The following is a 14,999-nucleotide window of genomic DNA, read 5'->3' as shown; positions in this document are numbered from 1 at the left end:
TATGAAAGAAAGTGTCATTAGGCCCGATATTAGAATTGGAAATGTGCTATTTGCTTTATGCCGCTGTTGGATTCTGAAACACATCTAATGCAAGTCTTCCTGATTCTCTAACTAAATTGAATAACAACTGTAACAAATTTGGAATGGAAATCAGCAATAAAAAGACCAAAACTATGAAAATATGCAGAATTATTGAACACATCAACTGCATTCTGAATGGAGAGCTTACGGAACAAGTAAAATATTTCAGCTATATATGCACAGTTTTTATTGAAGATGGCAAGCTAAATCTGGAAACAGACAATAGAATAAGCAAAGTTGGTATGGTGGGTAGTAGTCAGCTGAATAAATTTGATATGAATAAGAGAAAAATTAGCCAAAACACCAAACTAGCAGTATACAAAATAGTATTCAGACCACTTTTAAGTTATGGATCTGAGAGATGGGTTAGAAAAAGAACATTTGATCTAAGACTAAAGACCACAGATATGAGGGTACTTTGAAAAATTAGAGGAGTGCAAGCTGAATTAGAAACAAAACAGCTGATCAAAAACCAGAGGCTATAGATATCTGCATTCTGAAAAAAAAGTGCCAGTAATGAACAAATGGCATCATATTACAAATGAAAATATTAGGAAGAAACTTGACATTGTTGGTATCCAGCAATGTGTGAGCAGAACTTATCTCATGAGGGTACTGAGAAAAATTAGAAGAGTGTACAAGCTGAGTTAGAAACAAAACAGCTGATCAAAAAAAAAAAAAAAACCAGAGACTATAGATATCTGTGTTCTGGGGAAAAAAAAAAAAAAAAAAAAAAAAAAAAATGCTGGTAATGAACAGATGGCAACACATTACAAATGAAAATGTTAGGAAGAAACTTGACATTGCTGGCATTGTTTGTATCCTGCAATGTGTGAACAGATCTTATCTCATGTGATATGTCATTCAACAAAATAACCAAAATTTTCCAAAAGGTTAACATAAAAATATGATGCCAGAAAAATGACCCAAGAGAAAGATCAAGAAGTAAGTGGATTGATGCCTTAGGAGACTGAAATATGAGCCCTGACAGATATCAGACTAATATAGTGAAAAACTGTTGATAGATAGTTGGTATCAAGTAATTATTCATATAACTATCCAGACATCATTTACATCCCTTGCAGGTATACAATAGGAATTTGATGATGATGGTAACAAATTACACATTACATATGGACAACACATAAGCTATGTCTATAGGGCATGGACCAAAATATTGGTTCTGGGTTTGTTAAGACATTATTACACAGAAATGCTAATGCACTGTTTGTTGATTTTAACTGATGTGCGAATGAACTGGCTGTCGGAAGTGCAGAAGTTTTAGCACAATGATAATGGGTTAAGTGCACAGATGTGAATTTTATCATCATCAAATACTTGATATATACCCCCTAGGGGTGTACAGGATATGCTAGTACTACATGAAAAGTTACATCATTACTAACTTCCTATCTACAATTTTCCTCCAAATCAGTCTGTTACCTGTCAAGACTGCCAACCTAGCAGAGAACACTTGTATTGCTAATCTTTCCTCTCCCATTATGTTCAAGTGACCATACCACTTGAGATTAGCTCTGCTAACACATTCCTGGATGCTGACAGTGTCAAGTTCTTTCCTAATATCCTCATTTTTAATATGATATTGTCATTGATGCCATCTGTTCATGCCCCTAATCTTTTTCAGGACTCTCATATCTGCGGTCTTTGGTCAAGTGTTTTACTTCTGACCCAGCACTCAGATCCATAAGTTAAAATTAACTTGAATATTGTTTTATATACAGCTCATTTAGTGTTTTGGTTAATTTCTCTTATTCCATATAAATTTATTCAGTTGACTTCCTACCTTACCAGCTTTGTTGATTCTGTTGTCTATTTCCATATTTAATTTACCATCGTCACTAAAAATCGTGCCTAAGTGGCTGAAATCTTTTACTTGTTCTATAGGTTCTCCATTCAAAATGCAGTTGATATTTTCAATGTTTTGCCTATTTTCATTGTCTTTGCCTTTTGAATGCTGACCTTCATTATTATTATTACGGGCGACTTCAGGGAGTCCTTAGACTCATCGAGGGAGACCCTGAACATCGTGTCCACACAACTATTCGGCATTCTCACAGTATCTATCATACCTTGCCTTAAACTCATTCACTGTCATAGCACCCACAACAGACTCTGGCAGCTTATTCCATTCATTTCCCACTCTAAAAGTAAAGAACCCAGCTCTAACACCCTAATCACAACCACACTCTTGCCCAGATTCCATACATGCCCCCTAGTTCTCCCACTGCCAGTCCATCTCAAAAATATCCTCTGAATTAATCCTACAGAAACCCTTCAGCAATTTGAATGTCTCAATCATATCTCCCCCTCTTCAGCCTATCAACCAATTTCTGCAACCCACAAATCTTCAACCTGTTCTCATAAGGTTCATTCCATAGACCTGCTATCATCTTGGTCACTCACCTCTGGATCCTCTCCACCTCCTCCCCCATCAAGAAGAAACCTAGTGACCAAATCTGGGCACAGTAGTCGAGATGAGGTCATATCAAGACTTTGTACAGAGGAACAATAACTTGCTTGTCTCTGCTCGTCAAAATATTTTTCAACAACCAAGTGATCTGATGAGCTGATTTAGCCAGTTTTGCAATGTGCCCCCTAAACTTCATCTCCATATCCACCAACACTCCCAAGTCCCTGGCCTCATCAATCTCCTGGAGTACAGTTCCACCAATGTGGTATACTGCTGCTAATCTTTTCACCCTAAAATGCATAACCTTACATTTTGTCACATTAAATTGACATCCATTCTCCTTAGCCCAGAATTCCAATCTATCCAAATTATCCTGCAAGATTTTGACATCTTCTGCATTCACTATTGCCCTACCCAACTTTGCATCATTTGCGAAAAAATGAACTGTTCCTCTTAGATCCTTCCCTATATCGTTAATGAACAAATTGAGCAGCAGTGATCCAAGAACAGAACTCTGTGGCACACCACTAGTCACAGGCCATCTTTTGGACTCTACTTATGAATAAACTACTCTCTGATATTTCTCCATCAACCACCCACCAATTCATCTCACCAACCCTATATCTATTCCCATATGTTACAGTTTATGGATTAGAATTCCAAGTGGTATCCTGTCGAAGGCCATAGCCAGGTCCAGCAGTATCACTGTAAACCCATTACCCTTATCCAGTTCAGCCGTCACTGTGTTATAAAACTTGAGCAAGTTACTGAGACATGATCTACCCTTCACAAAGTCATGATGTCCTCCCCCCCCCGTATAGAATCTCATTTTCATCAATCCATTCCTTTATTTTTCCATTGACTACTTTCTCCAAGACCTTGACAATGACTCCTGATATGCTGATCGGTCGGTAATTTGCAACATGAGTCTTGGATCCTCCTTTATGCAGTGGAACTATTTTCTCCCTCTTTCCACACCTTCAGGACTAAACCAGACCTGAGACTCAGATTAAACAACATGGTCAAGGGCACTGATAATTCTTTAGCCGCTTCACGTAAGACCCGTGCCGTTATACCATTCAATCCCACAGATGTATTCACATTAAGGTTCTGTAATAGACTGTTCACCTCCACTTCATTCATCACAATTCCCATATAAACTAATGGTTCCTTCATTCTTTCAATGTCACCACCTGGATGATATACTATTGCAAAGTGCTCACTCAGTAATTCCACTATATTGACTGATTCAGTGACCTCCTTACCATTGGCATTCCTTAAAATCATTCTGCTGTGTACAGTTTTTTTTTGCTTGCAGCATATTGAAAGAACTGTTTGGGATTCTCTTTAGCTTGCATAGCTAGTTTCCTTTCATAGTCCGCTTTTGCTTTTTTTTTTTACCACACTCGTTACCCTTCTGGCCTGTGCTTTATACCGTTCGTGTGCCTGCAGGTCACCTTTCTCTTTAAATTCTCTCCACAGTTGTTTCTTTTTCTTCAGCTCAAGCTTAATTGTGTTATTCATCCATTTAACCCCTACTTGTTTACTATTTGGACCCTAGGTATACAATCAACCATAACCTCCTGTAAATGCTCCTTGACCACTTCCCATGCTCTATTGACATTCGGCCCTTGTAGTTTTACATGCCATGGCACTGAACCAAGCAATCTCCTAAGCTTGTCATACTTGCGTACCATATCTATTACAACAGTTATTTACTTTAGTCAGGGAATCTTGCAGACTTGTAGCGGATTTATTTAGAAGTATAACTTTATCCACATAAAGCAAGAGCTGAGAGTAACATCTCCAATTTTGATATCAGGTTTAATACTACTTTTCTTCATAATGTGATCCATATAGATAATGAATAACAGTGGGGATAATGCATCCTCGTCTGACACCAGATTTAACATTAAACCATCTTTCTGTACTTCCTTCAATTCTAACTTCCGATTTACAACTCAAATAAAGACTAAGTATTGCTTGATATAATGCCCCATTGACGCCATATAACCATAGCATATTGAATAGCTTCTCTCTTGGCACCTTGTCATGTGCCTTTTCCAGATTTACAAAACTTAAATACAGATCTTTGTTATATATATTCCCATGATTTCTCAACTATCTGTCTTAAAGTGAAAATGTGACCCTAACATCCTCTATTTAGCCTGAATTCAGCTTGTTTTTCACCAGACTTCTCTTCCACAATCCTTCTCAACTGTTTCTCAAGTATACTTGGAAGATCGTCCGCTAGAGGGACTCGTGGTGTGTAGTGTTTGTTGAGAGCTCCTGCTAAGATAACTGTTAAGTTATCATTGACAATTTTGCTTGAATATTACATAGTTTTGTTTGATTTTCGTATCTTAGTGTGTCTGTTTGTGTGTTTTTGGTGTTGTTTTAATTATTAATTTGATAAGATACGATAGAAGCATGCACATGGCTCCGGTAAGAAGGAAAATGGTGGCTAGTAATAATGCTTCGCCATCTTTGTTCAATAACTGTAACATAAAGGAGATTATTCAATATATTATCTGTGAAATGTATGCATTGCGGAGAGCGGTTGGAGTATGGTTAGATGATGATAGTCGAGTGAATGTGTGCAGAAAATGTAAGGAAAATGAGGAATTAAAGTGTGTTTCAGGTTGTGAGTGTGATATTTTTGTCAAATTTCAGAGTGTAGAAAATAGCGATATGATAAAAAATTGCGAGGTTGTACCAGAGAGCTGTGGGGGCGGAGTAGAAAGTGAGAATGTAGTATTAACAGATAATAAAAAAGATGAGATAGATGCAATGAGTGAGATCACACGATTGAGCGGAGCAATACATAAGGCAAAGCGGCAGCTGGAGCATATGCACAAATGTCTACCGAGTGTACCAGCCAATAAAAAAAAAAGTATGATAGGAAAAATAAGAGTATGATTGTGAACGTAAACAAAATGAAGGAGCGAGTGCTGTATGGAGATTCGTTAGTATGAGGTGTGATAGTAGAGAATTTGACAAAATCGTACCAACCTGGTGCGACCATTAAGGACGTAAGTGAGTCTGTTAGGGAGCAAAAGCAAAGAGTGAAAGAAATGATAGTGGTGGCAGGTACGAATGATTTGAAAGGAGATAAAATGGAAATGATAGAGGACCTGAAGGAATTGTTTGAAGTAGCAAAAGAGAAGAGTTAGGATGATTAGTCTTTTGCTGCAGTATGACAGTGAAGAGTTTAGAAGGAGGGCTATAATTGCAAATGACTTTATGCATGGTTTATGCAAGATGAGTGGTGTGGAATTTGTGGACGTGTGGAGTGAGTTTGATGGGCGAAAGGATCTATATAAGATGGATGGTTTGCATTTGAATGGATTCGGTGTAAGGAGACTTGAAAAAGTATTGTTGAATGAAGTGTATGTGCAGAATCAGGGAAACTGCCTCCCTAAGGTCTGCATATCTACTTAAGGGGAGGGGGGGGTAGATATTCAGACCTTAGGGAGGCAGTTGAATGTATGAATGAGTATAATATGCCCGAGTGAACAAGAAGGAAGAATTTTTGGCCTTGGTTGGCACTTCCAGGCCACAGATTATTGACAGTAGTGAAACATGACTGACTGAAGATGATATAGCTAGTGGGATTACGTGTGAGGGGTATAGTGTGTTCAGGAATGACAGGGAGAATAAAATAGGGGGAGGAGTATTATTGATGATAGCTGATGAGCTGCAACCAAGGAGAATAGAAGTTGAATTGCAGGATAGAGAAAAGAGCACATTTGAGGCCATTTGGTATGAGATTGAGGCTAGCAGAACAAAATATACCATTGGGTGCTGCTATAGACCAGGTGATGGAAAAGATGGTGGAGATAGTATGCATAAGCAAATAGAAGAAATGAGTGGAATGAGGGTAATTATTATGGGAGATTTCAACTATGGTAGCATTGATTGCAGGGAGGAGAGGACACATGGGAGGAAGGAATTGGATTTTATGCGGTTATTAAGGGATAACTATCTGCAACAGCATGTAATGGGAAAATACTACGGGTCAGAGAGTGCTTTCCTAGTAATTGCATCTGAGGATTTGGCTGTAACGAATATGACCACATTGCCACCAATTGATGAGAGTGATCATAGGGTCTTGACTTGGGAGGTGGCTAAAGGTGTGGAATTTACAATTAAGACAGGGTACATGTGGAATTATCGCGCTGGTAAGTGTGACAAGCTTAGGAGTTTGATTGGTTCAGTGCCACGGCATGTAAAACTGCAAGGGCTGGAAGTTGATAGTGCATGGGAGGCGGTTAAGAAGTGTTTGCAGGAGGCAATGGCTGATGGTATACCTAGAGTCTGAATAATCAATCAAGTAGGGATTAAATGGATGAATAACACCATAAAGCTTGGGCTGCAAAAAAAAGAAACAACTGTGGAGGGAATTTAAGGAGAAAGGTGACCTGCAGTCACATGAACGGTATAAAGCCCAGGCCAGAAGGGTAAGAAAAGCAAAAGTGGATTATGAAAGAACATTAGACAAGTAAAAGAAAAAATGTATACGGCAGATTGATTTTAAAGAATGCTGATGGTAGGGAGGTAACCGAATCAGTTGATATAGTAGAATTACTGAGTGAGCACTTTGCAAGAGTATATCATCCAGGTGGTGACATCGCAGAAATAGAAGAACTAACAGCTTATACGGGAATTGTGGTGAATGATGTGGAGGTGAATAGTCTATTACAAAACCTCAATGTCAATTCATCTGCGGGATTGTATGGTATACCAGCTTGTGGCGTATGAGAAGCGGCTAAAGAATTGTCAGTGCCTTTGACCATTTTGTTTAATTTGAGTCTCGGGTCTGGATTAGTCCCAAGGAGGTCGAAAGAGGGGAAAATAGTTCCACTGCATAAAGGAAGTTCTAAGACTGCTGTTGAAAATTACCGGCCGATCAGCATATCAGGAATTGTTGTCAAAGTCTTTGAGAAAATAGTGAAGAGGAAAATACAAGATTGGATAGATGAAAATGGGATACTGTATGGGGGACAGCATGGTTTTGTGAAGGGTAGATCATGCCTCAGTAACTTGCTCACGTTCTGTAACACAGTGACGGCTGAACTGGATAAGGGTAACAGGTTTATAGTGATTCTACTGGACCTTGCTAAAGCCTTTGATAGGATACCACATGGAATTCTAATCAGCATATGATTAGAATTCCATGTGGTATCCTATCAAAGAGGGTGGGTGATAGAGAGATATCAGAGAGTGGTTTATTCAGGAGTAGAGTCCAAAAGACAGCCTGTGACTAGTGGTGTGCCACAGGGTTCTGTTCTTGGACCACTACTGTTTAATTTGTTCATTAACGATAAAGGAAAGGATCTGAGAGGAACTGTGCATCTGTTTGCGGATGATGCAAAGTTAGGTAGAGCAATAGTGAATGCTCAGGATGTCAAAATTTTGCAGGATGATTTTGGATAGTTTGGAGGACTGGGTTAAGGAGAATGGATGTCAATTTAATGTGGAAAAATGTAAGATTTTGCATTTTGGGGTGAAAAGATTAGCAGCAGTATATCACATTGGTGGAACTGTACTCCAAGAGATTGAAGAGGCCAGGGATTTGGGAATGTTGGTGAATAGGGAGTTGAAGTCCCTATCTAGACTACTGTGCTTGATAAGACCCCATCTAAACTACTGTGCACAGGTATGGGCGTGAGGGTTTCTTCTTCTCGATGGGGAGGAGGTGGAGAGGATCCAGAGATGAGTGACCACGATAATAGCAGGACTATGGAATGAACCTTATGAGAACAGGTTGAAGATTTGTGGGCTGCAGATATTGGTTGATGGGTGGAAAAGGGGTGATATGATTGAGACATTCAAATTACTGAAGGGTTTCTATAAGATTAATTCTGAGGATATTTTTGAGATGGACTGGCGGTGGGAGGACTAATGGTCATCCATGGAAACTGGACAAGAACGTGGTTAGCAAGGGTGCTAGAGCTAGGTTTTTTACTTGGAGAGTGGTAAATGAGTAGAATAAGCTGCCAGAGTACGTTGTGGGTGCCATGACTGTAAATGAGTTCAAGGTGAAGTGTGATAGATGCTGTGGGAATGTTGAATAGTTGTTCTTGACATGATGTTGGGCCTGCCTCGATGAGTCTAAGGACTCCTTGGAGCTTCCTGTAATAATAATAATAATAATACTTGCATATATCTTACCAGGAACACTCAGTAGGGAAATACCTCTGTAATTCTCACATTCAGTTTTATTTCCCTTTTTATATATGGGTACTATGAGAGCTCTACTCCAATCATCTGTAATTTGTCTCTCTGTCCAGGCCTTCTGAACTATGCAGTGAAGCCACTGTAAGACTTACAGGGTGTTCGGGATAAATTTGACATATTTATAATTAATTATATTTTTCCGTAAGTTACATGTATTAACACACACTTCTCTTCATTTAAAAGTTTGGACCCTTCTTCATTCATATACAAGATGTCAGAAAGGATGGATAGCTGGAACCCACCTGAATCATGGAAGAGAATAACTTGTATCATGATGATTCGTGCCCGCCATCAAAATAAGGATATTACGACTGCTGCCCAATGCTCCCTGAATACAGTAAAAACAATCAGGCATGAACTAGAGACTTGCAATGGTGACTACGAGGATGTAGCAAGAAGAAAGATCCCTAGCAGACGATCTGATTGCGTTCGTACAGCAGAATTCCTCGCAAATCTGCAGGAACAGGTGTTGAAGAACCCTGACATTGGAATTCGGGCTTTGTTCGTGGAGTTGCTAACTGTAGTCAAGCCCTGGATAACAAGGGTAGCCAATGGTAGGCCGTATGTATGGCAGCAGGATTCGGCCCCTTGCCACACCTCTGGGAAAAGTCAAAAATGGTTGTCTGAAAATTTCTACGACTTCACCAGTCCAAATGTTTGGCCTCCAAACTCCCCAGACCTTAACCCCATGGATTATTTTGTATGGGGCGCAGTTGAAAAAGACACCAATCGCACTTCCAGTAATACAAAAGCCCAGTTAATGGATAAAATTAAAACAGTTTTTGCGGCCCTTCCCAGGGAGACTGTAGCATCAGCTTGTTCGAGGTTCCGAAGCAGAATTGAAGCTGTGATCGATGCTAATGGTGGTTATTTTGAGTAAATCTTGTTGATAGTATTGTAATTAACTCTGCCTGTAATGTTTTTTTGTCAATTCATTAAATTTAATAGATACAAAGAAGATTTTCTTTTTCCTTACGAAACTGTCAAATTTATCCCGAACACCCTGTATAGCTCCATACTTCGGCATTTCTGGTTGAATATCATCTACTCCTGCTGCCTTTCCACATTTCAGGCTTTTGATGGCTTTTTCTACTTCAAGTATGGATATGTATTTTTGACTGCATGTCTGGTCAATGTTTTTTACCACTCTGCTGTCATCACTACATGTTGCATTTAGCAATTTTTCGAAGTAATCACTCCATACTTCAAGGATATCTTTTTCTCCTGTTTTCATGTCACCTTTATCATCTCTAATTCCTTTTACAGCATTCTCTCCTCCATTTCTGAGCTTCTTCAACAACCTCCAGAATATCTTGCCACCTTCGTGATATTTATTTTCTGTATTCTTACTAAAGTCCTTTCATGACTTTTGTTTAGTTAGCTTTACACATTGTTTAGCTTTCTTACATTATTGTCTCTGTATTCTCTAAGAGCACACAAGCTGACTTATTTGGCAGGAACTTTTGATATGCTTTCTTCTTTTCTTTCACTGCCTGTTTAACTTCCTGTGTCCACCTTGGAGTTCTGATTTTTCTATCCTTACAGACAACCTCACCACATGCCTCTCTGGCTGAATCAATCAGTGTTTTCTTCAGGGCTTGCCACTGAATCTCCAAGGTTTGGTTGCTGTTCTCAAACTCTTTCATTTTTTCTTCAATCATGTTTGTGTATTTTAGTCTACAGTTCACATCTGAAAGCTGCTCAAGACTAAATGGTGATCACTTCCAATTTCAAATCCTCTGTACACTCTGGTGTCCTGCACCAGTAAGAAAACATCACTGTCAACAATAACATAGTCACTTTTCTTATTCCTTGCCTCTTCTCTCCATTTGAATTTGTGCACATTTTTATATTGGAGCATTGTGTTAGTAATAACCAGTCCATGTCCTGAGCAGAAATCCAACAGGTATTTGCCATTATTATTACAATCATTTCCTACTCTGCTATTTAGATTCCCAAACCAGGACCAACTCTTCCTTTTTCATTGTGTCAGTTGCTTTTTCTAAAGAATCAAAAAATTCCTCCACTTCTACCTTAGGTGAATCTTCTGTGTGACCATAGGCACAGATAAGTCTCATTGTCCAGTTCCCCATTCTGATATTTGCCCACATCACTCTAATTGAGATTGCCTGCCATTCGAAAAGATTAGCCTTGTGTTCAGTGTTGAATACTATGGCTACTCTTTCTTTTTCTTGATTGTCATTGCCTGAATATAACATTTTGTATTTATTGCTTAGAAAGATCTCACCAGTTTTTGCCTTTTTTGTTTCAGTCACCACTATTATGTCGATCTGGTACTTATCCAGTTCCTCCACTAGCTCCATTTCTTTGCCATTCAGGCTTTTTATGTTGATAGTACAGATCTTGAACTCTGGTAATGTTGAGTTGGGGTAAGTTTTAGGATTTGTTCCAGTAGCTGACTTTTTTGTTCACCCTGGTTCCCTGGCGAAAACAACGGGGTCCTTGTTTGACAAGGCGATGCCCCATCCAGCATGAAATTCTGTTATGTTGTACTATCATTTGAAATTTTGGTTTAAGCCAATAAGAATATGATTTGGTCAGCTAAATCCCAAATTTCCAGCCCATCCTCATCCGTTCAGTATCCAGCTAGATACTTAACAGGATGCTCCACAAGAAGGTAAGGATTGGACATTAGGTCAGAAGCACTGGTCAGTTCTCTGCATTCCTTTGAAGGCTATGTGGAGGTCTCCTCTCAGTTATATAGCTTTGACTCTTATGCACCATATGTGTGTGAATTTTATGATACTGGTAACTGTGATCAGTAGGATAAACGCTTTCAAATCTTGTTAATAATAAAGGGATTACTTATTTTGTTCAAATGTACCAGCCAAATTAGAATAGAAAATCATTTTTAGTGGGAATACAGTCGGCTTTCACCATAGGAAACACCACTATAGCAAACTACTATAAAATCCTATCAAAATTCTATAGGGAATACAGTGTGATTAAAAAAATTTTAAAAAATTCAATATCACAAACTGTATCCACTATACCAAATGAAAATATTTCTGTGATCCTTATTCCTCTGGTCCCTATAAGTTTGATATAGTGAGAATCAATGTATGCCCAAGAATAAAACACAATAATTTTATGACTGCATTGGATGATTTCCATACTTTTTATTAATTCAGTAAATTGATAAGCAGAAAATACACTAAATAACAATTTGTCATAAAACAGTTTGTGGAAAAATCATTGATTTCCTGATTGTACCCTCAAGGGGTGTTCAGGTTACTATGCAGCTACACTAAATTTACATTATTATTAATTTCCTATCAACAATTTTCCACCAAAATTGTGTATTACTTCTGAGCACTTCAATATTGTCATATCTGACATACACTATCTTCCAATCATTGTCCGGACACTAACAATTTATAATTGATACCAGCAGGTGAATCCTAATATCGGGTATGTCCATCTTTGGCTTTGATCACCTCCGCACCCTTGGGAGACTTTCCACCAGTGTACAGCAGACATCAGGTGGAATTTGTCTCCATTCCTCCATCAAAGCAGCAATGAGTTCAGTGACAGATCAAGGACGTGTTACTCTGGATCTCAATCACTGCTCCAATTTGTCCCACAAGTGTTTAATGGGGTTGAGGTCAGGATGCTGCACAGGCCAGGGTAGTCATTTAACACCCATCTCTTCATACCATTCCATAACAGTTGCAGCTTTGTGGCATGGGGTATTGTTGGTCTTGATAGTAACAATGGTCCATTCCATAAAACCTCCTCAGTGTAGGCAGCACCTGATTATCCAGAATATCAAGGTACTGAGCTGCCTTCATAGAACCATCCATGGAACACGACCAATGGTCTCACTCCAAACCAGCTGAATACACTCCTACACCACCAAACTTTACTGTGGGTACAACACACTGTGGTACAAACATTCACCAGGCTGCCTCCACATCCACACCTTGCCATCAGACTGAAACAGGTGAATCTTGATTCATCACTCCAAAGTGCTGTTTTCTCCACTGGTCAATTGTCCAATTCACACACTCTTTGCACCACACCAGACAAGCCACCTTGTTCATTGTTATGATGTTTGGCTTGTGTGACACTGCTCTTCCTTGGAAACCCAGTAAATGAAGTTCTTTTTATATGGTATTAGTGCTCATCATGGTTTTACTAGTGCTCTGAAACTCATGTAAAAATGGTCTAGGTTTAAACCAAAATCTAGGTAACTAGACATGTTTTAGTAACGATCCTAAAATATCAAATTTCATTAAATTATTCTTCAATCCAAAGTAGAGTTGTCTCATGCAGGCAGACTGACAAACAGATGGGCAAAATTAAATGGATAAGACTTGTGTAAATATCAGAACACATCTAAAAGATATTCATTAAATGAATATCTTTCAATGAATGAAAAACACATTTAAAAAATTAGGACATGAATTATAGTTGAATTATCATTATTCTCTTGTATCTGTACAGTAGGAAAATTATTTACCTAATGTTTTATCAAAATGTTTTTAAAGCTGCTTTTTAATTTCAAATATAGTGAAGCCTTAGATGAAAACAATCCTTGGTACTGTCCTGTATGTAGACAAAATCAAAGAGCAAGAAAATCACTTTCTGTATGGCGGTGCCCAGATACAGTTATGGTGTATTTAAAAAGGTAAGGAGCTTTCTTCTTGAAATTTTTATGTTTTATCATTTAATTGATAAATGATAAAACATAAAAATTTATGTTTTATCATTTAATTGCATTTAATCCCCACTTAGTAGAATCATGTTAGAGTTGTTAACTGTTACTAACAGCTTTGATCTGATGTTAACAATAATTGTCTGTCTTAAATACACTTCACTTTGAAAACTCAATGTAATCTTAAATTTGCACATCCATCAGCGTAACTATTATTTCACCCTTCCAGCAAGAGATGGTAGTTCCTCTAGAATAGTATTAACTTTGTGAAATTACCAGATTCATACTGTGTATTAAACTAAACATTATGCTACACTGTTTATGATCAGTATTAAGTTTCTGAGGGTGAAGCACTTGGAAAGAAAGAAATCATCCCCAAAATTCCAGGATTTTGGGTTTGAACAGGATTTTGGAATATTTAATGAATTTATTGATTGGGAATGAGATAAGCAGCTGATACTTCAAATATGGGAGTTACAAAATAAGATATCTTCATTCCTTATGTGTGACAGATGGTACATATTGCATGGATGTGATAAGAAGTTCAGCCAGGGTTCGATTTAAAGCAATGGAAATTACTAAGTAAGACTGGTGGTACCTCCTAGTTACAAGATCATGTCTGCTGCTTGTCTTGGACATCTCTCTTGCTGATATCAAAGGCATAATGCTAAACCAGTGTTTCTAAACCTTTCTTTAGTAATTGCCTTTAAATGACTTTTTTTTAGTCATTTTCCCTAATCACCCTTATAATTTCATATATTATTATATGAAATTATTTCCATATTCTTTTCATAAGGGTTTACCGTACTCTTTTTCATCATTTCAATTATGACATTAAATAGGAATGAAGAAAGCACTTGTTTTAGCAATCACTGTGCAAGTCTAGTGAGTTTCTTGTTTCTATTTCTGTTTGTGACATACATGAAATGCAGTGATAAAAAACAGTATATTTTTAAGTAATGAATATATTGTCTATAATAATAACATGTACAGCATGCCTCAATAGGATATTCTGTTATTTATTCACAATTTAAAAAAATTAAGTGTATATTTTCTCATTTGTTATATATATCCATTATCTATTTCCTGAGCATTACATTTCTGGCTAGCATGATTCCTAATATTTTTTTTGCACCAAGAACTAATTTTTGTCCCCATTCAGAAAACTGCTCTAAACCAAAATCTGTTCTGTGATATGGTATATGCTTTACACCCTTCTACCAACTGGCAGTGAATTTTGTCATTTCAGTACCCTTAACATACAGAAATTTAATCATTGTTGTACACTTCCATGTCACTTTGTGTCCCTACAACAATTTTGTGATGTCATATGAGGAAACAGAAAATTCCAGTACTAGAAATGATTTTTTTTTGCTGATATTACTTACTTTACATGAAAGATTATAGGATAGAATACTAATTTTATTTATTTATTTATTTTATTGACTACTTTACCTGTGTTTCATCTCATCAGGAGAAATACCTGAATAAGCTAAACAATAGGTAATGTTTGTGTCATGTTGAACTAGAGAAGATCAGATATAAAATCATCCCTTGTTTTTTGTTATA

The 14,999-nt window shown here is 37.7% G+C and overlaps 1 protein-coding gene across 5 annotated transcripts in view; it reads left to right on the top strand.

Annotated features, from left to right (window-relative positions):
- The window catches only part of LOC150093095 (uncharacterized), a 390,523-nt gene that overhangs the window by 273,812 nt on the left and 101,712 nt on the right, over nucleotides 1–14,999 (top strand). For all 5 annotated transcript variants that reach the window (XM_090413295.1, XM_090413299.1, XM_090413294.1 and 2 more), the window contains one exon: nucleotides 13,287–13,403. In XM_090413295.1, the coding sequence (XP_090269421.1) occupies nucleotides 13,287–13,403 (117 nt within the window). The remainder of the gene's footprint in view (nucleotides 1–13,286; nucleotides 13,404–14,999) is intronic.

Source organism: Typopeltis vanoorti, chromosome 24, assembly GCF_054136105.1.
Source record: "Typopeltis vanoorti isolate ZY-2024b chromosome 24, IOZ_Tvanoo_1.0, whole genome shotgun sequence".
NCBI classification, from domain to species: Eukaryota; Metazoa; Arthropoda; class Arachnida; order Uropygi; family Thelyphonidae; genus Typopeltis; species Typopeltis vanoorti.
This window is presented reverse-complemented; position numbering and strand designations above follow the sequence as displayed.